The sequence below is a fragment of the Carassius gibelio genome, chromosome B21, assembly GCF_023724105.1.
Source record: "Carassius gibelio isolate Cgi1373 ecotype wild population from Czech Republic chromosome B21, carGib1.2-hapl.c, whole genome shotgun sequence".
NCBI classification, from domain to species: domain Eukaryota; kingdom Metazoa; phylum Chordata; class Actinopteri; order Cypriniformes; family Cyprinidae; genus Carassius; species Carassius gibelio.
The window spans coordinates 11,850,682-11,873,557 of record NC_068416.1 but is presented as its reverse complement, the minus strand read 5'-3'; the positions used below and the strand labels follow the sequence as shown (position 1 = coordinate 11,873,557).

The window sequence follows — 22,876 nt, the reverse complement described above, 5'->3', positions numbered from 1 at the left end:
AGCATATTGTTTTAAAGAGTTTGAGTTTTTGACATTCCAGAATACGAATTAAAGGTATAGCTCATACGAATATGAAACACAAATCATCTCCAAATTATGGAAGGATGTTTAACCTCATTTTACATCTGAAAAAGACCCATCACATTCACTTAATGCACAGTAACAAGTGTTTTGCCATTATGTTGACCCTCTATTTTGAATTTGGATGCAATATTGAAAAAAGGCGGAGATTCCTCCAAAAATTTCTACTTTTTTGCTCCACAAAAATGTGCATGCAGAATCAGAATGATGCAAAAGTGAAGTTTCCTGGTTGTATTCATGTAGTTCCCAGGATATTCTTCAATCATATTTTATATCTAATAAAATATACCATACTAGCTCTGACTTTCTTCAGCTAGCATTTATTCTTCCACACCTCAAATCTTGCCAAAATTCTGGTTGTGTGGTTCATTCTAGCCTTAGCCAAAACTACAGTATCTTTGAAAGGTTAATGTCTTCAATGGTAATGTCAACTGATTCTATTTTGGTTTTTGGTTAGATTGAAGAGGAGATGGTTACCCTGCAAAATGAGCGTTCAGAGCGAATCCGCAGCCTATTAGAGAAGCAGGCCCGGGAGATCGAGGCGTTTGACTCTGAAAGCATGCGTCTGGGCTTCAGCAACATGGTGCTTTCTAGCCTGGCCTCATCCGACGGCCACAGCCACAGCTTCCCGGGGGCCCAGAGTAGCTGGGGCTCTCAGTACGGTGCTGGCTCTCAGGGGTCACACTGGGGAGGGCACCATAGCGGCAGCCAGCACGGCCACCACCACCACCCAAGCCACAGTGACTCTATCCAGCAGCCTTGGGGTCACGGCCTGCCTTCAGGGGGGCCACCTCCCTGGGGGCACCACGTGTCTGGGGGCAGTCAGCGCTCGAGCGGGGGAAGTGTTGGGCTACGGAACAGTCCCCAGGTGGTACGGCGGGCCACCTCAGGGGGCCGCAGTGAGCAGGGGATGAGCAGGAGTGCCAGCATCGCCTCTCAGATTTCCAATGGCTCGCACTTGTCCTACACATAAGACCACCCGCTGCTCTCCCACAACACCCATCTTGACCCAAAATGCCATAGGGGAAGGGACAAAGGGGCACCGTGTTTTTTTTTTTTTTTTTTTACACCCATTCCTTTATTTCTAATCCTCTACATTCATAGGTTAATACACATGTTAAGCACAAAATGCATCCATTGTAGTTTAAGTTCTAGGAATGTCAGCCAGAAGGGAACTGGCCAGCTGTATCAAACTACAGCTAGAATCCAGAATGTCATTTTCGCAATGATGTGAAAAAGTTTTGAGTTCAGAGAAAATGCACTGCATATGTAGAGTGTGTTTATCTGATTTGAAAATGTTAGTGAGGGTGAGAACGAATATATGAATGCTGTGCATTACCTCACAGGTGAGACTGTAAGTCTTAATGCAGTGGGTTTTATTTTGGTCTTATTAACAGCTGGTTTCGGTTATATAGAGCAGGAGAGGAGAAACATTGATTCATAAGAAAACAATTGCAGAAATATATATAAATAGAGGGTATAAAGGTTGGATAGCAGATAGTGAAAGAATCAAGCTTTACAATGCACTTGATTTTGTCTAGCTTAGTATTTTATAAACAACAAGCACTAATTTTAATGTGTTACTAAACCATATGCTCTTTTTGTGCCAGAACAAATTTTAACTTTGAAAAGATACTGTGAAATTCCAAGATTTTGTTAGAAATATCTTGAGTATTGAATTATCTTGATTTTGTTTTGTTTATGTTGCCATTGCCATCCTTCCACAGGTCCAAATACCCAAAAACTGTGTGGATAGCGGGATGCCATTTTGCTTTTAAAACTTTGAAAACTTAGCCTAAAATTGTGATAGTAGGTGTATGAATAGATGTGTTCGATTGCTTTAGGCCAAAAGGAGATAAGTTATAAGGTAGGTGAGCGATATGATATAACTATATTAACGTGGAGGTAATTTGGTGGTCTTGAAAGGTAGGGGTGTCTTGAACTGAATATGTGGAATGACACTTAAAAACAGGTTTTGCTGTAGAATGTACGCAAGTGTTAAAGCATGCTGGCATGGTAAATCATCACCCCTGAATAACAGTATAAAAGCAGAAGCCGTTGAAGTATATTAATGTTTGTTTTAGTCTTTTTATTTAGTGATGCCAAAGTTAACAATTGCAACTATGCAAAAGGATAATAGCCTGTCACATTTATGTCTTCTGTCACTAAGCTTAACATCACAGAAAAGCACTTTACCATCCTTTTGTACTCTTAGTTGCTCACTAGAGTCACATACAAGCAGATCTCCTGGTCCTTGGGTGCCCCCTCCTCCCCTTTCTCAGGCTGGGTTTGACAAGAGCGTGTTGTGTGGATTTTAGGGGTTGGGTAGGCTTGAGACCGCTGAATGTTTTTGCTGGGCGGGTGGGTGCCGCTGCTGTCGTCCCTGCAATGCCTTTGTTTCTTCCATGCCCACCCCAGAGCTCCAGCGACTGCCGCCCACCCTCCAACTGAACACTTATCACAGCATGTAGAAAAAGTGATTAAAAATGCTATTAAAAAAGGTCAGATAGAATATAAAACGTGAAAACGTGTGTGTATATTGTATATTTAGAAATTTCAATCAATGAATAAATTGAAATCAATTTAAAGACCCGAGTTAAAACTAGACTAAAAATTTATTTGCTTGAATGTGAAGATAAAAGAAAAAATAACTTGGTTTCTAATATTGATTATTTAAAAAGAGAAAACATTCTATATATGTATACATAAAGCATATTCTCTGAGGTGTCAAGCTCAGCCAAAAAAAAAAAGAATATATAAATATATTTCCCCTGCAATCTCACTTATACAGAGGATGTCACTTTCCTTAGTCCTCTCTTTGCTCCTTGCTTTCAAAAGTATGAATTACCATATTCACTAGTGCCAGTACTCATGTTCTGTTATCTGTGATCCAGCAGTGAACTTTCATTTGATAAAAGATAAAAGGCATTGGTTTTCATTCAAAAAAAAAAGAGAAAGAGAGAGAGAAATGTCTGTCATGCCTATTTCAGAACGGCTTCAGAAACATTTTTCCAGTAAAATAAATTCTAGTTTGAAATATCAATGCTATCTATAATAACTATCAACTATGAACAGTATTTTGGCACATTTCTGGTATATGCATGAGATTGCAGATTTCATGAAGTTGCTTAACTCCGATTGACTAGCTAAAACCAACTGAGCCAATCCTAAAGATTTGGACCAAATGTAACAAATTAACATAAGATTATTGACCCGGGTAAACTTATACCAATCATTTAATCACATTCAGTACTCTAATGGAATCACTGGACCAGAGGTACAGCCATAGACTCCAAATGTGAGTTTAACCTCTCGCAAACAGGGTCATGCAGTATTTTCCAAAGGTGAGAGGTGTGCCCTGTTATAAGAGAGCTGATTTCTTTAGCTCATAGCATCCTTGTTTTAATGACCCTTTTGTCAAGTGTGAAAACAAACAGGATGAAGAATAATCAAAGAAGGTGGTACATCTCTGTACAGTGTTTACCAGTATTTCAACCTTTTTCTGTTTGTGGTTGTCTCGTTTTTTTTGTTTTTGTTTTTCAGCTTCAACATTACCATAGCAATCCATATTTAACCTGTATTAAAATGTATAGATTGTAAAAAACTGAATGTTGGAGAGATTACAAAAAATGTTATGGCTGTTCATAACAAAACACTTACAAGTGAATTAAAATATACAAAAATTATGAAAACCTAAGGGGGACAAAGGTAATGTTTTGTTTGTAATTACTCCTTTTGTTGGCAGAGGGCTACTGGACAAACAAATCAACTGTAATAAAGTAATTTTAGTACAATTTGGTTTTGTCATTTGTATGCTTTAATATATTTGTCTGCAGGTGTAGTAAGTGTTAACTTTTATCGACATCCTTTTCATGAGGATTTTTTAATTGATTTCTTTTGAACACTGTAATTTTAGAATTTTGACAGAGCTTTTTAATCTTTTGAGGGGAAAACTGTGTTGCACAGAGAGTTAGATCAACTTGAAAAAAGGCTGAATATAGCATCTAATGCTATAGACCAAGCTGTCTGCATAATTAAGCCCCTTGCCAGTCAGTAGATGTCTCTTTTGTCTATCAACATGGTCTTTCCATTTTGTGGTGTCATGGTGTCCTCCTTACTCATTTCGGCAAATCTGTGGTTTCATAACCAAGGGCACCTTATGTTTCTTAAACACGTGCTGGTAGGAAGTTTAGCACGGCCAATGTGCTATGACCTTATGGTACCACCTGCTTCTCTCACTCAGCGTGTGTAGGATCTGTTCCAAGTAAAATCCTCCTGTTCCTCTTCAAATGTGAATTTGTCAGAGGGAGTTGAGATTTGCCGTCTTCGGATGGGTCTTTCTTTCCGGAGCAAAGTTGCTCTTCTTCTGGACAGCACAGCACTGGTGCTATGCCTCAGACTCTGGCTGCCACGTTGTGCAAAAACATCTTTGAAGCCTTTCTTCTCCTCTACCTTGAAGAAATCGGAAACTACCCTAAAGTATTCCAGCACCACAGAATGACTCCAGGAAGTAGTACCTCCATGACCATCCTCGTGCATAAAGCTGCAGTGTCCTCCCTGTTGCGTCACAGCCAGCAGGAAGTAAGGGCTATTATGAAAAAGTCCCTCAGGAATAGTAGAGAGAGGTGGAAGAAGAGGGTCATCTTGGCTACACAAACAGAGCACTGGTACTGCTACTTCATCTGCATCTCGTAAAGGTTCATTCCTCTCCCAGTAACTTGGCCAGTCGGGCTTCACTGATAATCTTGAATTGTCCTTTCCAACATTGTCCACCGAGTCTGATATTTTTTGTTCCGACTGCTTAGGAGCACAGAACATGAGCTCTTCCATATTTCGCAAGGAGTTGCAATGTAGAATTTTTGCTACATCCATCACAGAGCTCAAAGCAGTGGCGTACCTGTGGAAAGGGTTAAATGTATAAATTCATAGTTGCTTTTTTCAGGTGGTAGTTTTGCACTGTGGCATCTTGTGATGCCCTAACTTGGAATGCAGTTCTTGTATTATCCCATTCACGAGATTCAGTTGAACCAAAAATGAAAATCTGGTTATCATTAACTCACCCTCATGTAATTTTCAAGCCACAGACGTTCTTTTGTGAAACACTATAATGCTGCCTATACACTATACAATTTAATGTAGCCTGCAAAATATCTCTTGGGCAGGGCCGGCCCAAGAGTCTGTTGGTGATCTACGTGAGATTTTAGATAATATAAAATAACATAAATACTGACAAGTATTACCATAAGTAGTAAATAAACTGTGATAATATATAAATGGAGATTTCGAAGCACCTTGAGTAATATGAAATGCCTAAAATAGTCTTAACAGACAACAAAGGCAACAAAATAAAGGCTACATTTTGTAATGTATTTGTAGATATTAGCCAGATAGTTAGCTATTTAGTCTAATTAGCATACCCATACCTTTCATTTCAATTTTGAGCATACTTAAATTATTTCAATTTGTGAACGTTAGATTCTAGTCCTAGTCATGGTCTTTTTCAAAAGACGTTAAGACACTTTTTGGTAAAAGCAATTGGTAATGTTACTGAAATTACAACAACATTACAGAAGCTTACATTTATTTTAAAGAAAATAAAACCAGAACGCTATTTCAAAATACTACATAAACATCAGAGTCGTTAACTTGTGATTTTTACCTGTATATTGCTTTTGTATATCATATATCTGCTTTTCTTTGCATCGCTTCCTGCCTTTTACCCTGATAATTTTCTTTTTTCACTCGTTTTTTCAGAAATTATATTTTAAGAGCAAATAAATATCAAAACTATTATAACTGCATGTTAATAATTAATGCTTTATGATGTATAATAGTTTCCTCATGACGCAGAAAGTGTTTAAATTAGTACAACATGACTATAATTACGTTCCTTAAAATTATGTTAACGGTCAGAAATTATTTTGCTTAATATATGGGTGTAGAAGCACACGATTGTCACGAGGGCACACTGCTGACCAAAAAATATATATATATTTTGTGTGGTGCCCCCCAGTCATTTTGCGCCCAAGGCAACTGCCTATGTTGCCTATATCACGGGCCGGCCCTGCACTTGGGCATCAGGGACACTTTTAGGTCTTGTCTTTGAAAAGCTATACATAGTGAATATTACTCACATAAAAGAACACAGTGCCATGTGCTATTCAAAAATAGCTAAAACTAAAAATGTGTAGTTGGCAGCATAAAAAAAGGGATGGATTGGTGCTGTTGCTCTTCAAAAAATGGCCATAAAGCACCACAAAAGTCCATGTTGCTTGTGTGCCAAGTGATGGCAGGATTTAAATTAAGGCTTTTAAATGCACAGGATACAAGTTGCATAATCTAATTTAAATGTGGGTTCTTTCATTTGTCATTTCTGGATTAACATTTTTTTAACCCAGGGGTCTCCAGCGGGGGCTGTGTCCTGCAGAGTTTAGCTCCAACTTGCCTCAACACACCTGCCTGTAAGTCTCAAGTATACCTAGCAAGACCTTGATTAGCTAGTTTAGGTCTGTTTGATTTAGGGTTGAAGCTAAACTCTGCAGGACACCAGCCTTGCAGGACCAAGATTGGAGACTCCAGCTTTAACCCAAGGGTGTCTGATCCTGCTCCTGAAAGGCCATTGACCCGCAGAGTTTAGCTCCAACCTCCAATTAAACAAACCTAAACCAGCTAATCAAGGTCTTACTAGTAAGGTCTTACTAAAGGCATACTAGAAACATCAAGGCAGGCATGCTGAGGTAAATTGGAGCACAATATGCTGGACAGTGCCACTCCAGAACCGAATTTGGATACCCCTGCTTTAACTTGTACTTCTATAGCAGTAGAGTCTGCAATCTATAAAACTTTAACATCCATAACACTTTAGCAAAGATCAGTCAGCATTTTTTACCTGTTTATTTGAAACTTGCGGTAGATGAGGGCTATCCACTGATAAAGCCACGGTAGCTCATACTCAAACCACAGTTGTCCATGAAACACAGGAGAGATGCACGCAGCGGCCGTCAGGTAGGATGAAGAGCCACATTCCCCCAAATAGGACAGCAGTAGCCCTGATCCCGAGCTCTCACTTACTGCAAGCAAAGTTGAGGATGGATGATGACTCCGCAGGTATGCTACTGCTTGTGCAAGGTCAGAAGTATTTCCAAACTCCTGGTAGTGTGGGGTAGTCAGTGGGCAGCCACCATGACCACGTCGATGGAAAACCACTGGATAGAAACCCTGCTGCAAAGCCTTGTGGCACAACATGAGCAAGTGTGGTGTTACTCTGCCTAGGGCATTGGGAATTATTATAACAACAATAGCAGGATTACTAGAGTGATGGGCCAGAAATCTTCCTCCAGGATGATGATCCCTTTTGCCCTGAGCTTGTTGATCCATTAGACTCACAGCCCAATCGAGCGCCACAATAGCCCCATCCTTTAGGAGAAGGTTATCCCGTGTAAAGTGGACTCCTCCTTGCAGTTCAGCACCTTCCTTTGTGGGCCACATGAGATTGGTAATTATCTGAAAATGAGGGTCAGCCTGAGGCCATCTTGCCAGAGGAGGCTGGGCCAAGGTATAGCAGTGTTTCTTCAGGTGGCTGGCAAGGGCCGTGGGTTTACAGATCAATCTGACTTCTGCCTGGCATTCTTCTGTGGATCCTGATACTGTAAAGCATGGCAGTTTTAAGAGTCTACAGACAATAATCCAAATACAGTGACCCAACTGCTGAACGGTGCTATCTGCAAGATGACAGATCCAGTTCCATCGACGCAATACTGTAACCAGGACCAGCAGCAAAGAAGGTAACAGGCTGAAGAATACGTTCCACATTGCTCTCAAATCGGTAACCTATAGGTCTAACCAAATGCACAAGGAACTTACCTTAACACTGAGGTTGGTAAGCAATGGTTTTCTCAAGTGAGCAAGTGGAAGAACTCAAAAGATTTTTAAACCAAATGATCTGTCCTACTGTCAGTAACATGTCAGCCTAAATGGACTTGTACCTCCTCCCCTACCCACAGTAAACATTGCTGCTCCCCCTCTTTCAGGAATCATTAACAATACTTTAATCCACAGACTGTTGTTAGCTGCAGGAAAGCAGTCCATAGCAGTCTAGTGGAACTAATGGAGGTTTTGCCACTTGAAAGTCTAAGATTCAAGCACTTCTTTCTTGAACTGCATTCAAAATAGTCTTCAAGTACTAGGTGGAACGCATTGAAAAAATGAACGTTAACATCTCACCATCTGACTAGGTAAGAGACCTTGAGGATATTGCACCCAAATTACTACCCTTTGTTCCTGGGTTGTTTATATGATAAAAATGTGCTAGCTGTATGCTCCTTTAACAAAAAAAAATTACAGAAAATCTGTCTGCTATGTGCCTAGAAATAAATTTGCAGAGAGAGTAATTAGCCATGGTGGACGTGTCGTGTGTCCATGCATTTTTATGAGCAAGTGACTGCATACAACAATGGAAACTTTGTTTTTTTTGTACAAAAGGTTTTATTCAAACCATAATATCCTCTACATAAACATAAAACAATGTCTTTGGTTTTGATATTTTGCTTTTTTTTTCATGTTTTTTAGAATAATATATACATTTTGAAGTGTTAATTTCAGAAGCCACATGAGTTTTAATTGTGTTGGTCAAAGCTGGAAATAGAGAGGTGTGTAAAGTGAGAGGTTAGTAGCATTTTAAGAGTCAATAATGCAAGCAGTCTTACAAAGAGAGACAAATGGAGATAATCTTGTCTGTGCAAACATACTTTGCTCATTAGATTTACATTTGATATCTTTATGTAAAGATTTTCCCAGGAGCCACCTGCATCTGCATTAAGGAATTGTTCACCCAAAGATGAAAATTTAGTTCTCATTTAAATACGTTTTAATCTAATCTAGAATTCAAGCTGGTTTTTCTCATGCATTGAAAGTGTGTTATGATTCGGTCAATCTTCAAAATTTCATAAAAAAAAAAGTATAGGTCACGCTTTATTTTAAGGTGTTCCTGTTACACTTCACATGTAGTTGCTATTATAATAATAACTATAACAATAAATGATGCATAATTACATGCAAGTAACTCTAAACCAAACCCTAATCTTAACCCTTGCCATATTCTAAGTACATGTAGTTAATTAATATTACTCACTACTTAAGTTAATAAATGCAATGTAACAAGGACACCTTAAAATAAAGTGTAACCAAAGTATAATACTAATACACACCAACAAACACATACACTATATGCCAAGTCTTCTGAAACTATGTGGTCTATACATTTTCTATGAAGAACAGTTCATTATTATTAATTCCTTCTGCTCTCAAATATATTTTATGTGCTTGCTTTGATTTAAAGATGTTAAAATTTGTGGAATCTGCTGTGCAAGAACCAAATATCTTCCATGGCATTGATGGCATGATGCATCTTGTGATGCCATGTTTGTTCCCCACAAAAAGTTATTGTAAGTCTTCAGAACATTTCGGAATATAGCGCACGAGTTTCATGTTCCGCTTTTTTTGTTGTCATTTTTGATTACTCCACTTACTGAGTAATCAATCACATTCAGTGTATGGAAAACAGCAGCTTGGACATTTAGCAATAACTCTAATATTTTACCAAAAAACAAACTTTAATACTTTGGACCAATATGAGGATCAGTGTATCAAGAAAAGTACATAATTTTTGGGTGAACTATTCCACTGTGATAAAATGGCAATGAGATATACACTACAAGATTTTAGGACCTATTTTTTCTGGAGATCCCCAACAAGAAGGTTTTTCTGGAGGTCAGCCTTAAATCTGAGGCAAATCAGTGCTCGTTCACATGAGTGACTACCATATAGTGCAAGGTAATAAAGTGGAGCAAGACACAATTTGAGAAAAGCACTAATGCCTGAAAATTAATTAGCAGGCTAAATATCTGGGCCACTATGAAATCTTGCAGTGTGAAATGTGTTTTGACTGGAAATGACATTAGTGATGACCTACAGCTAATGTGAGGAGAACAAAATATAGCGCAAGGGAAATATTGAGAAGTCATCTTCTCAACCAATCTCTTCTCCATATTCGTATTTTCTCAGTTTTTGTAGATTGCAAGCTTCTTGATAACCATTTTGATTTGAAGAAATACCAGTTACACGCCATAATTCCGTTCATGCATGATATCATGTGAGATCCTGTATCACTTCTCGCAAATGCATTTTGTAAATGAGAAATGGGGATTGTTCCTACTGAAATTGTTTGATGTGTGGCCCACAGTCACAGATCTGTTATGTTATGTGCAAAGCACAGCAACTTCATGATACCCCAAAAAGTTAGCGCAGTGTGAAAAGAACAGCACTCTGATTATTTCAAAATCGTGTAGTGTATTGGCAGCATTAATGAGCCCGCTACTGTCCTGACATATTATAGTCATGCTTTAGATGTTGCTTGTCCAGAGCTGACCAAATAAGAGCTACATATGCTACCATCTGATCCCAAGTCCTGGTTTTTACAATGAGGTATGTTTAGACAGAGACTACCAAAGACACTGTGACTGTTAACCACTACAGAAAGCTGTAGCTACATTTCTTCTGTCATTCTTTGTCAGCATTGAATAGTAAAAAGCAGTATGTACATTAAAGGATTTGTAAATCCTAAAATGAAGGTGGTTTTTCCTACCTTTTGCATAGCTGACATAAATTCTTCCTGGTATATTCCTTAAGCATTTAAGGAATATTGCTAATATTGTGAGCTACTACACAATATATAAAAAAAAATTCTACAAAGCATCAGCACGAGCATTATAAGTGCCTTTGCCAAATTAAACCTCCTAATGAATTGAAATGTAACTACTGTATAGGTGATTTATTCACATTTAGAAAAAGCCTGTGAAGTCAAGAAGTCAAGTGGCGGTACAGCCAGTTGAACCGGAGTTACGGTGTTGATTAAAGCTGGGGTGAGTTGAGGTGGCTTGGCCTATCTGTGCTCATACTTTAGTTGTAAGGGGTTAGCAGTGAGTTGGGCAGTGTGCACAGGATGAGAACTTTATTCAGACTGTACCATTAGTGTATTTAGAGAGCTTATTCTCTAAGTCACAGATTCGTTTCTCCTGAGAAAGAACTGTGGCCTTCAGATTTTGGATCTCCTCAACAAGCTTCTCCAACAACTGAGGCTAGAGATTGAAAGAGATTGAGAGAAAGCAAAGAAGAAGATGGCAGTTGGAAAGAGGAGATAGAAGAGAGAAGCGTAGTGACAGTAAGAGGAGGATGAACAGGAGCAAAAAAGAGAGGGAAAAAAGCAAAAGAGCAAGTCAAGGACAGGCTTAATTTGGAAATGGAAAATGATTTTTAGCTTCTAGAGATGGGAATCAAAAGAAATTAAATGATTCTGATACAGATTGTGGTTTCCAAAAATCATTTCAACAAATTACATAATTTCAAAGTACCTGAAAGAAATGATCCAAAGAATATTAGGTAAAAAAGACGAGTCACTGACTGACTGATTCAGTGATACATTTGTGAATCAACCAGTTCATTTAAGTCATTCATTTGTGATTTTAATTGATACACTGTATGCTTTTTGTTCCAATGACAAATTATTAAAAAACTTGAATGATATAATTTAATGGTGCTTTTTCATCATATCAGACATCAATCTACAGCTAAAACATTAATATGCCGTAGCATTATAGGTTCAAAACCACAGCAAAAAGCATTGTAAGGATATGTTGTTATGATGTTATGTTGTTATAATGTTAATGTATTTTTTGTTTGTTTATTTTTAAATGAACCGATAAAATTCCCAGCCCTATTTGATTCTTAAGAAATGTAAGTAATAAAGTAGATGAAGGAACAAAGTTATGAAGGAGGTATTTTAAGGCCAAAGATAAGCAAGATATTCTACTTACGGGCAAACTACTTCCATCTACGGCAGACATGCTTCTACGTGTTGCAGGTCTGCTGTCTAGAACATTCTTCTTGGCCACCTTTAGCTCTCTGGTCTTTGGAGGAACATAACCATCCCTCATGGACACTAATAAGGGGTCTGCGTCTTGTCCGTGCATCCATTCCTCAGGTTCCAGAGCCGGCTCTGGGCCTGCTGTGTCTGGGTACAGATCATCCTGGAACAGGTCTGACTGGAATCATAACAACAGAAAGAGAATGATGTAATTGGCCGCACAGATTTTACATACAGTGGCATGCCAAAGTTTGGAAACCCCTTGCAGAATCTGTGAAAATGTGAGTAATTTTAACAAAATAAGAGCGATCATGCAAAATGCATGTTATTTTTTTATTTAGTCCTGTCCTGAGATATTTTACATAAAAGATGTTTACATATAGTCCACAAGACCAAAAAAAAAAAAGACAATCATTAAAGTAACCCTTGGTTTTTCATACTGCATGTGGTTACCTGGATGATCTACGAATGTTTGTTTTGTTTTGTGATGGTTATTCATGAGTCCCTTGTTTGTTCTGAACAGTTAAACTGAGCAATGTTCTTCATAAAAATCCTTCAGGTCCTGCAGATTCTTCAGTTTTCCAGCATCTTTTGTATATTTGTACCTTTTCAAGCATTGACTGTATGATTTCGAGATCCATCTTTTCACACTGAGGACAACTGAGGGACTCAAACACAACTATTAATAAAAAAGGTTCAAACATTCACTGATGGTCCAGAGGGAAACAAGGTGCATTAAAGGCACAATATGTAAGTTTTCGCAGCTAGAGGACATATATATATATATATTAAAAAAAATAAAAAATATTCAAGCTGTGTGCGTGACACACAGCTTGAAAGCAGCGGAGCTTTTACTATGGAAGATTCGACTGCTTCCACTACTTACGGTCATGCATATGTGGGTTAAAGCAGCGCTGTTTTATCATACTAGACACATCTGAAAGTCTTGTTGTAATGCTACTCTGTGCCGTCATCACCTGTCTAATAAAACGCATAACATATTATAGTGTCTTTGGTGTTTCCCCAGAAATCGAGGGGTTATGACATCATTGGCAGCCGACACAATGACACTATGGACACAGTCCATGTCATTAGTTAAAATTGCTTATTTCTCTGGATTTAAACATTATTCTAAACATTTGGGATAATGTGTACACAAGTCAGCAAAATATACAAAACTGTTGAACTGGTTTTTGACTATTTCAATTAAAAAATCTTACATATTGTGCGGAGTCGGGGGGTGAAAACTTTTTGAATTTGAAGATCAAGGTAAACTATACTTAATTTGTCTTCCAGAAAACATGCAAGTATCTTCTGTTCCTCCCGAAGAGCAGTACTTAATGGGAAATATATATATATATATATATATATATATATATATATATTAACAAAATAAGAAACATTTTGGACATCTTCATCCTGTTCAAAATGCATCTTGTTTCCTTCTGGAGCATCAGTACTGTATATGTTTGAACCTTTTTTATTAATAGTTGTGTTTGAGTCCCTCATTTGTCCTCAGTGTAAGAAGATTGATCTCAAAATCATACAGTCACTGCTGGAAAGGGTTCAAATATGCAAAAGATGCTGGAAAACTGAAGAATCTGCAGGACCTGGAGGTTTTTTCTGAAGAACAGTGCTCAGTTTAACTGTTCAGAAAAAACAATGGACTCATAAACAGCCATTATAAAAAAAATTAAAAAATAAAAACAGTCATAGATCATCCAGGTAACCAAACACAGTATTAAAGGGTTAGTTCACCCCAAAATATCCGTAAACCGGATACGCTGTTTCCATTCAGATCAAATCACAACAACGTAGGAAACGTGTCTGGCATGATGCAGCTGACACAGAACAGCATATGTTTATGGATATTCTCCAACGTGGCACCAGGGTGATGCAGAGGACATTATTTGTTGAACAAAGGCATTTTTTTTTTCTTTTGCACACCAAAAGTATTCTTGTAGCTTCGTATAATTGTGGTTGAGCCACTGATGTCACATGCATTATTTTACAGATCTCCTTTCTTTGTTTCTGGACTTGGGATTTGGGAACATTTCAGTTGCATTGCTGTCTATGGATGTCAGATTCCATCAAAATATCTTAATTTGTGTTCCGAAGATGAACAAAGGTCTAATGGGTTTGAAACGACATGAGGGTGAATAATTAATGACAGAATTTTCAGCTAAGTACATTTCAGTCTTGTAAAGTATATGTAAACATCTGGGCAGTACTAAATAAAACAATAACATGCATTTTGTATGATCACTATTTTGCTACAATTATTCACATTTTCACAGATTCTGCAAGAGGTTCCCAAACTTTCGCATGCCGCTGTACATCAGCATCATATAATACATTTTTGGTTTTCAGTACTTTAATTTTATGTTCATAGTGGTTCAGGTTTGAAATAACCCTAAACAAAGAGTAAATGCTTACCTTTCTGGGTACTGTCATCATAATAGGCTCACACTTTCTTTCATGGAGTTTATATAATCTATGAGAAATAATAAAGGTTCAGCTTCAGGAATGCTCAAAGCTCAAAGTTTAAAAGAACAGTATTTACTTGAAATAGAAATCTTTTGTGTAATCTAATGTGTCCCCGCTGAATAAAACTATAAATCACTGACCTCAAACTTTTTAATGGTAATGTAGATATATAGTATTTCTGTACACTGTACATATTAAAGTAACTAACACATATTTTAATCAATCAGTATAACCATGCAAAACTGACCTGGCAATCTCACACTTGCTGACGTCCACTCCTCTCTTGGGCATGAAGCCCATTCCTCTCTGTGGCTCCTTGCTACTGAATGTGCTGATGTAATGCACATAGGGAGGCTCCTCTGTGATCTCAAAATACCGAATACTGCTGTCACCCTGTGGAAACACAGAAGCAACTTTACAGTGCCAGCCTGAGTATTATAACAAATGAAGATGAAACATGAAGTCATACCTTGCCACTGAGATACACAATGTTAGTGTCTGGATCATAAAAAGGCAATAAAACTCCATTACTTGTGTCCAGCTCAAGTAGTGCTATGGGCTCTTCAAAATTAGTCTAAACAAAGACAGAAATGAACACCATCAGTGATTTGAAAGATAACAAGGGAAATTAAATAAAACTGATTGAAATGTATAGAATGAATTCAATAAAATTAGTTATTAATGAGTCTTAAATGCCTAAATGAACCTAGACCTTATAGGGACAAAAGGTTCTCAGGATTCATTAAAAATATTTCAATTTGAATTGAAGATTAACCATAGCAAAATGGGTATGGAACAACATGAAGGTAAGTAAATATACTATCCATTACCGGATCCCACAGGCCAAGCTCTCTCTGGCTCATCTTGGTAAACCCTGTGGTGAAAATGTTGCCCTCTTTGGTAAAAATGGCTCTCATTGGCCGGATACCCTCATGTGGGCACAGTCTTTCCTACAGAAGAAAAAATGTCCATAACGTTCATGTTTACAAAGAGCTGTGAGGTTTTTCTTCTTTTCTCCACTATAATACTTACCGCCACCACCTCGTTTTTCCGGGGATCGCACACTCGGAGGCGACGGTCCTTGCAGGTGGTGCAGAACAGGCTACCGTTGTAGTTCCAGCTGACGTTATAGATGAGGTCAGGATGGTCATCCAGTGTCATCAAGGGTTCTCCAGTGCCCACATTCCAGATGATGATCAGATTATCACTGCCTGAGACAAAAGCAAACTGAATGGAAACAGACTTTCCACTGCTCCTAATTTATTTCCTACGAAATTAAGTAATCTTATTATTATACACTTTTAATGTAAGAAGTTGATGTCTATTGTACTGATCTTTACCTGCAGTGAGGAGTATGTTGCGGGCAGTGGGGTGCCATTTAATGATGCCCACGCGTTTAGAGTGACCCTCCAGCACCACAATGGGCTCGCTGATGGGACGAGAGGGAGTGTGGTCAGGGATCTGCCATACCTGAGTAAACACAATTCTATTAGCGCAGTGGTTCTCAAACAGGGGGGCCTCAACAAACTTCAAAGTATTTAATATTTGATTATAATTAATTGCAAAAAAAAAAAGTTTAGATCATCCTGCAAGACCTTAACATTTTTTATATTTATTAACATAATTATTTCAAATAATTAAAAAAAAACACACAAAAATACATATTGTAAAGCCATACATACATGCTCAACTGCTTTAATAAAACTCCCGCACACTACTCAAACTTCATCAAGTCTGTGGAAGGTTGATTGACCACAATGTTGCTAATACAATTGTGTAATGATGCTAGTTGTATTTATTGCAAATTCTTTTTGGTTAATTTTTTCTGTAGTATCCTAATAGTACTTAAACAAAAATAATCTTTCAGCCTAAACTGAAAAACAACAGGTGTAGATAAAATTTTGCAGTAATCTTTGTTTTATTTGCAACTTCAAACTATATGTTTATATACATATTTATATTATTATCATTACAGTAATTGGATTAAACTATCTTATATATTGGCTTGTAGTGCATTATAGGAAAGTTCCTCTGGTAACCAGTGAGCACAGCAGCAATGCCAGCACAGATGACAGCTGCAGTTAACCTCCTCTAACAGCAGTGCATACAGTGCATGCCATTCATGTTTGTAATGTAATGTAATGAAACAGCACTAATATCCTTCATATATAATACCTCTATATCGTCTTGATTAACTTTGGGCAAAAGCATCCTATATTTGTTTTCAGTAGACCGTATAATACTTTCAGCATTTTATACTCACATTTAAAACATTTGAATGCCACTGCAGTACTTGGGTTACTTCTGGAGCTTTTCTCAGAAGCAGCTTCACTTTTCTGAACCACTTCTGATCAGGTTCACACAGGTGCTCTAAAAGTTGTAGTTTTATTTATCTTAATTTTGTGACATACACTGAAAATAAATCTGGTGTAGGATTTACTATGATACTGCTTTTGTGTTACCTTTAAGATAAATGTAACTTAGATTTTATTTGTTTATTTTTATCTAATGCAATGACATTTATACACTTTTAAGTGTGGCTTAGGCGTCCAAATACTTCATGAGGTCACTATATACAGAAATGTTTGCACATGTTGCAGTGTGTTCTGAAAATGAAATGACTCATCTCTATAGACAACTTAGACCCATCTTTCCTTGTCTGTCATTCCACTGGCTTATTTGTGAACAGGTTTCTGGCCAAGAGTGCCTTTCTAACATGTTTATAAATACCAGCTCCAGTCCCATGCCCGAACCGTTAACTCCAGTCATCACCCTTCATATTAACACTATTGTCTGTCACCTTGATCGTTCCCTCCAGTGTGAGTAGGTATATATGGAGACATGCTTCATTTGTTTGTAAAAATGCAACCGAAACATGTTCATGACTTCAAGGCTATTGGCTGGCAGGCAATAGAGATGTTTATGAATGTCTGTCATGATGATTACCATGGAAGTGGTGTCTTCAGAGCAGCTGGCCAGGATATTGTCATTGTGAGGACACCAGTCAATGTCTAGAACAGGCCCTGAGTGTCCAATCACTAGAGGATAGTTTTTGTCCACTCGACCCACCTATAGCATATTAAAACAAAGAATAAAAGATAATGTTAAGTATTGGGATGCATATAAAGTCAGTATATGGGTTGGTAAGACTTTTTTTCTTAGTCTGCATTTATTTGATCAAAAAAAGTATAAAAACACCATTGTAAAATGCTGAAATTTTAAAATGACTGCTTTCTACCTCAGTAAAAGTAAAATTTATTCCTGTAATGAGAAAGCTGAATTTTCACTAGCCATTACTCAAGTCTTCAGTGTCACATGATCCTTCAGAAATCATTCAAATATGGTAATTTGATGCTCAAGAAACATTTCTTCTTATTATAAATATTGAAGAGATGCTTAATATTTTTTGAAAACCATATATATATATATATATATATATATATATATATATATATATATATATATATATATATATATATATATATAGTAATTTTTTTTACCAGTGTCATCTTTTGGCATCCAAAAACTTTAAACTTTTTAACTTTTAAACTTTTTAGCTCTTAAATGAACATGCACAGCCCTGTCACTGTATAATTTCCCACATATTAGAAAACATGGAATTTTTTTTAAAAAGTGACACCCAGGAAGCATCACCCAGGCTCATTCTATTTTCTCCAATTTTACAGAAATTGAAAGCTACATTCAACCATGTTACCACGGTTTAAAAAATATCAAACAAATATTTAATTAATAGGAAATATTTATTTATTTAATAAATATTTATTTAATGTTTGGTGTTACAAAAACACATAAACCTGGGTTTTTAATGTAGATATTTCCCATGTTTTTTTGTAATGTGAATACCATTGTCAATGTCAATGTTGAAAAATAAATTGAAAATGTATTAATATTTATTTTGACCTTCTGAGGTTGACGAGCAACGTTTTCTGAAGATTAAGCTCTGCCTTTCACTGACACAAAAATATTTTACTTCTTGTTTGATGTATTTATAAACTGATGTTATCAAATCATAATTATTCTTTAGGGATTCTGATGTAATTTCTTCGAATGTTTTTTCTTATTTGTGTGGAGCTGGTGTGAGCACGTGTTGGTTCTGTGTTCAGCTGCTCCTCCTCCAGTCCCTCCTGTCCTCATTCTCCTGGTATGTATTTATAGCTCTGTGATGAGGCGTTGAAAAGGGAGTTTTTCTTTTGGCCTGTTGAGACTGAGTGCAGAGGAGATGGCTACCTGGGTATTTATAGGGTATCTTTCAAAGCCTGCTGATATATGCTCGTGACTCGACAGAGGCTAAACTAAAAGGGCATTAACTGACCATGGACCCATAGAGAATCAAGACAAACTCACACACACAAAAAATAATAATGTGATATACTGCTGTGGATCAATATATAATAATGCAATATATATTAAGGTCACACATGCATTAGCAACAACTAGAAGTAATTTAAGATGCTTTTTAATGCCAAACTAAATATTTCTACAATAGTTTCCATTATGGAAGACCTGTTTGAGTTTGTAACCTTCATCAAAATTATATTTTTATAAGAACTTTATGTTACACTTTATTTTAAGGTGTCCTTTTTACAGTGTAATTAACATTTTAGTACTGAGTAATATTGATTAACTAAATTTACTTACTATATGGTTAGGGTTAGGATTAGGGTTTGTCTTAGGGTTACTTTCATGTTATAATGGATAATTTATTGTTATTACAATAGAAGTCCATGTAACGTATCAAGGACACTTTAAAATAAAGCATTACCGATCTTTATACAGTAGTCCCAAACATTACTATTTTAAAGACAGTTAGTACACAAAATTTCCAAACAAAATATTAGACAAAATTACTCATTTTGTGTAATATAGGGGCCAAATAATATAGAATAGCTCATTCTATTTTCTCAAATGAAAAAAAAAAAAAAAAAAAATATATATATATATATATATATATATATATATATATATATATATATATATATATATATATATGTATATATATATATATATATATACACACACACACACAATTTGGTATCAGGGTTGAATTTGATGAACACAATCTTATCAAATTAAATTAAATAGTTGCTCATTACACATAATCTAATTTATATTTAGTTTATATTTAGTCAGTTTAATGATGAGCCCGTTATAGTAGCTCTACTAGGTGGAAATGTCTAGTACATATGGGTGCATTCAGAAGAAACCAGCAAATGACAGAAGAAAGAAGATATAAACCCATATGATGACTAATGATATGATATAATGACTATAATGATACTAATAATATGATTTTACTGGACTTCATAAGAAATATGATGTTGTAAATCATGCTTACTATTTTCATAGTTCCATCAGTATTTGTGATAAAATGTTATAATGGTATCATCATATTGGCATACTGATTTCCATTGGCTTGCCGATACTGCAAATGCAAGCTGCTAAGTAACAGATAAAAAGAGAAGGCAATGCATGATTGGGATTACATCAACTCAAAAACGCTTACTTATCATCTCTAAACCTAGCTTCGGTATGTCACAGAAGAAGATTTAGACAACATATGCAAGTTGTGTACCCTGTTTCCATGGGGTTCAAAACTTTGCCTCTATGAGGGTGAAATGGAAGCCCTGTGGGGGATGGGCTCCCTTAACATGAGCCACGGCTGAGGCTCTTGAACAAACATACCCATAAATATAGCCCTGTGAAGATGAAAGAGTAGACAAAGGCTGTAACATTGTACATGTTTAAGTAGTTTTCTCCTCAAGCCACTCACCTTTGATAGCGGCAGAACCAGAAAGGACCCGCCTCCACTGGACTCCACTATAACTGCCAGAAACTTTGGGTTAACTGCACAGAAGGAACTGTCCCATGTCACTTTGGAAACCCGGATATCATCATAACTTTGATCCGCTTTCACCGATTGCCCAAAAACATGCCGGAATTTACTCTGGCGCACAATGCTGCGACTCATGGCTGTGAAAAACAGAGACACATATTGAATATGCATAAAATAGTCTAAATAACATAATATTTAAGAATGATTTGATGTACACACTGTGTAAAACCTGCTAAGCAATCCCTATCAAACTGTTAAATGTATATTAAATTAAATTAAATTAAATGCATATTTGACTGCAACTTGCTTAATAATGTATAATTCAATTGTAATTATCGATAATTTATTAAAAAACATATTTGTTAATGACATTGACAGTAAAATTTTGCTTTGCTTTATTAATTAATTATTTTCTGGTATTTATTACTCCCTAAATAATGGCCTGTTTAAAGTTTTAAATCTTCATATAAACATACATGAATACACATCACTATACACATTATGCATATTGTTATAAACATTAATAATGGAAATCATAATTTGAAAATAATGAGGACATTTTTTGGTGACAGGTATAACTGTGATAAACATTAATGTACATCGTAGAAGATTTACGTCCTTTTAAAATTCTTTTCACAGTTGTAGAGAGAATTATTTGTGGAAGCAATAGATGATGGACACAAAGAAACAGACACACAATCTGATTCAACACAAAATGTCAATGTTGCAAAATAAATAGAAAATTAAGCAGCTTGTTTAATATTTATGAGGTTGAAAATCAACATTTTCTTAAAGTTAAGCTCTGCCTTTCACTGACACAAAAATATTTAAATTAAATATTTATAAAGTTTATAAAGACCGCAGAAGTTAATATAAAGGACAAAAAAAAAAAAAAAAAAAACCAAGCTGAGCTGAGCTAAGGAAGTAAAAGTTAACTTATGTTATAATTTGCATTCATGTTAATTAGTCTCCCAAGAATGAGACATCTTTGATAAAATCGTTGCATGGGAAACAATTATGCAAATATTCCTTAAAATATTTTTCAAGACAGATACTACATACATAGACTCTGACATAGAACAGAACATTGCTATGCAACAAGAACAATGACAACATTATTGGTGCTGCACAGTGATACAGCGAACAGGTGTTTCAAGCTGGAGCTGTCACTACATCACAAATTGAAGGAACAGAAATATCAATTTTTAATTAATGTTATCTAGAACTGGTATCATCTGATTCAGCCAGTTTTTGTTTCATTTGATATGTAACAGTCACATATGTTTCTTTGATTTACATGTTAAAGTATCATATATTATCCGACGTGTATTGCTTAGTTTTAAAGCTTTTAGTGTATATTTACTTATTTTACATATTTTTATGTTTGTTTCCAATCTTGGCTGCTTTTAATTAAAATGTGTCCAATTTGTTTATCATTTTGGGGACATAATAAAATATGTTGAACAAGCATGTTTGACTTGTGTACTCAAATTAAAACATCCATACTTACTCTTAGTTTTACAATGCACGCGGTAGTGAAGTCAACTAACAACAAGGTTCTTTGCACTTATCTCTAATTTATACATCCACAAGTTAGAATTTTAACTAATTCATAGCATAGATGAAAATGTTTAATATATAGTGTGAGACACATACATACATTCCGGATCCCCACGCCACAAAATTTGTGAAATCACAATTAAAACTTATTATTAATTTCAAACTGACAAAAAACGCAATTGACACTGACACTACACCCCATAGGCAGCTAGAGCTGTTAAATCCCCATCAGAATGCAGTATCTTTAAACCACACAACAGTTTGTCCCATGTGAGAAGGCCCCCCTCACTGTCTACAGACACGGTCACTTTCCAAATATAGTCATACCAAACTGCCCAAGTGTCTCCCCCTCTGTCCCCTCCAGACGCGATCCTTCCATATTTACAAAGGGACAGAATGGAAATATACACTGCCAACGTATACAGCGTGTGCTATTCTTCACAATAAGCATTGCGCACACCTGGCCTTGAATTATATTTATAGTCCTACAGCAACTCACTGAACGAGCAGAACGTGCGCACTGACACGTTATTATGATGTCACAGCCTTTTCCGAACAATGTCACAACAAAAACTTTCCAAAAAACTAAAAGCGCGTGTCGTCACAATGCAGCATTCTATCATGAGGAACTGCGTAACTGTCAATCAAATGAATCACTTACCGCTGTCTTTGGGGAATATACGTCTTTAAATCTGCTCTTCCCCTATCACTAGACGGGTTAAGGCTCCTCTCGACGCTGCGCTTTTTAGAAGTGTCTCGTTTATTCCAAGTCACAAACTTGGTGCGGACTCCCAGAACTAGTGCGCGTTGCTGCTCACTAGTCGTTCCTGAATATCGAGCGAGAAGAGAGAGAGAGAGAGCGAGAGAGAGAGAGAGAGAGAGAGAGAGAGAGAGAGAGAGAGAGAGAGAGAGAGAGAGAGAGAGAGAGAAAACGGTGGACAGGGGGCTGGAGAAGTGCACAGACAGGGGTGTAT

At 36.6% G+C, this 22,876-nt stretch overlaps 2 protein-coding genes across 4 annotated transcripts in view; one reads left to right on the top strand and one right to left on the bottom strand.

The window, feature by feature from the left end:
* Positions 1–3,875, top strand: part of taok1b (TAO kinase 1b) — a 28,336-nt gene extending 24,461 nt beyond the window's left edge. The window contains exon 21 of the mRNA XM_052588804.1: positions 539–3,875. Within this exon, the coding sequence (XP_052444764.1) occupies positions 539–1,054 (516 nt within the window). The 3' untranslated portion in view covers positions 1,055–3,875. The remainder of the gene's footprint in view (positions 1–538) is intronic.
* On the bottom strand, positions 3,869–22,872 carry coro6 (coronin 6). Of its 3 annotated transcripts, none has more exons than XM_052588807.1 (11): positions 22,564–22,751; positions 20,280–20,479; positions 17,435–17,557; positions 15,829–15,958; positions 15,521–15,699; positions 15,319–15,438; positions 14,958–15,062; positions 14,736–14,881; positions 14,438–14,495; positions 11,952–12,179; positions 4,746–4,978 (listed from the first exon to the last, which is right to left on the bottom strand). In XM_052588807.1, exons 2-11 carry the CDS (start codon positions 20,475–20,477, stop codon positions 4,883–4,885), a joined length of 1,383 nt encoding a protein of 460 aa, XP_052444767.1. In that variant the 5' UTR covers positions 20,478–20,479; positions 22,564–22,751; the 3' UTR covers positions 4,746–4,882. The 3 variants fall into 3 exon arrangements, with proteins under 3 accessions (XP_052444765.1, XP_052444767.1, XP_052444766.1); XM_052588806.1 differs by lacking the exon at positions 4,746–4,978 and adding an exon at positions 8,542–11,216 and having other exon boundaries at positions 22,564–22,872; XM_052588805.1 differs by lacking the exons at positions 11,952–12,179; positions 14,438–14,495; positions 14,736–14,881; ... (5 more) ...; positions 20,280–20,479; positions 22,564–22,751 and adding an exon at positions 6,971–8,088 and having other exon boundaries at positions 3,869–4,978.
* Between the last annotated feature and the right edge of the window lie 4 nt (positions 22,873–22,876).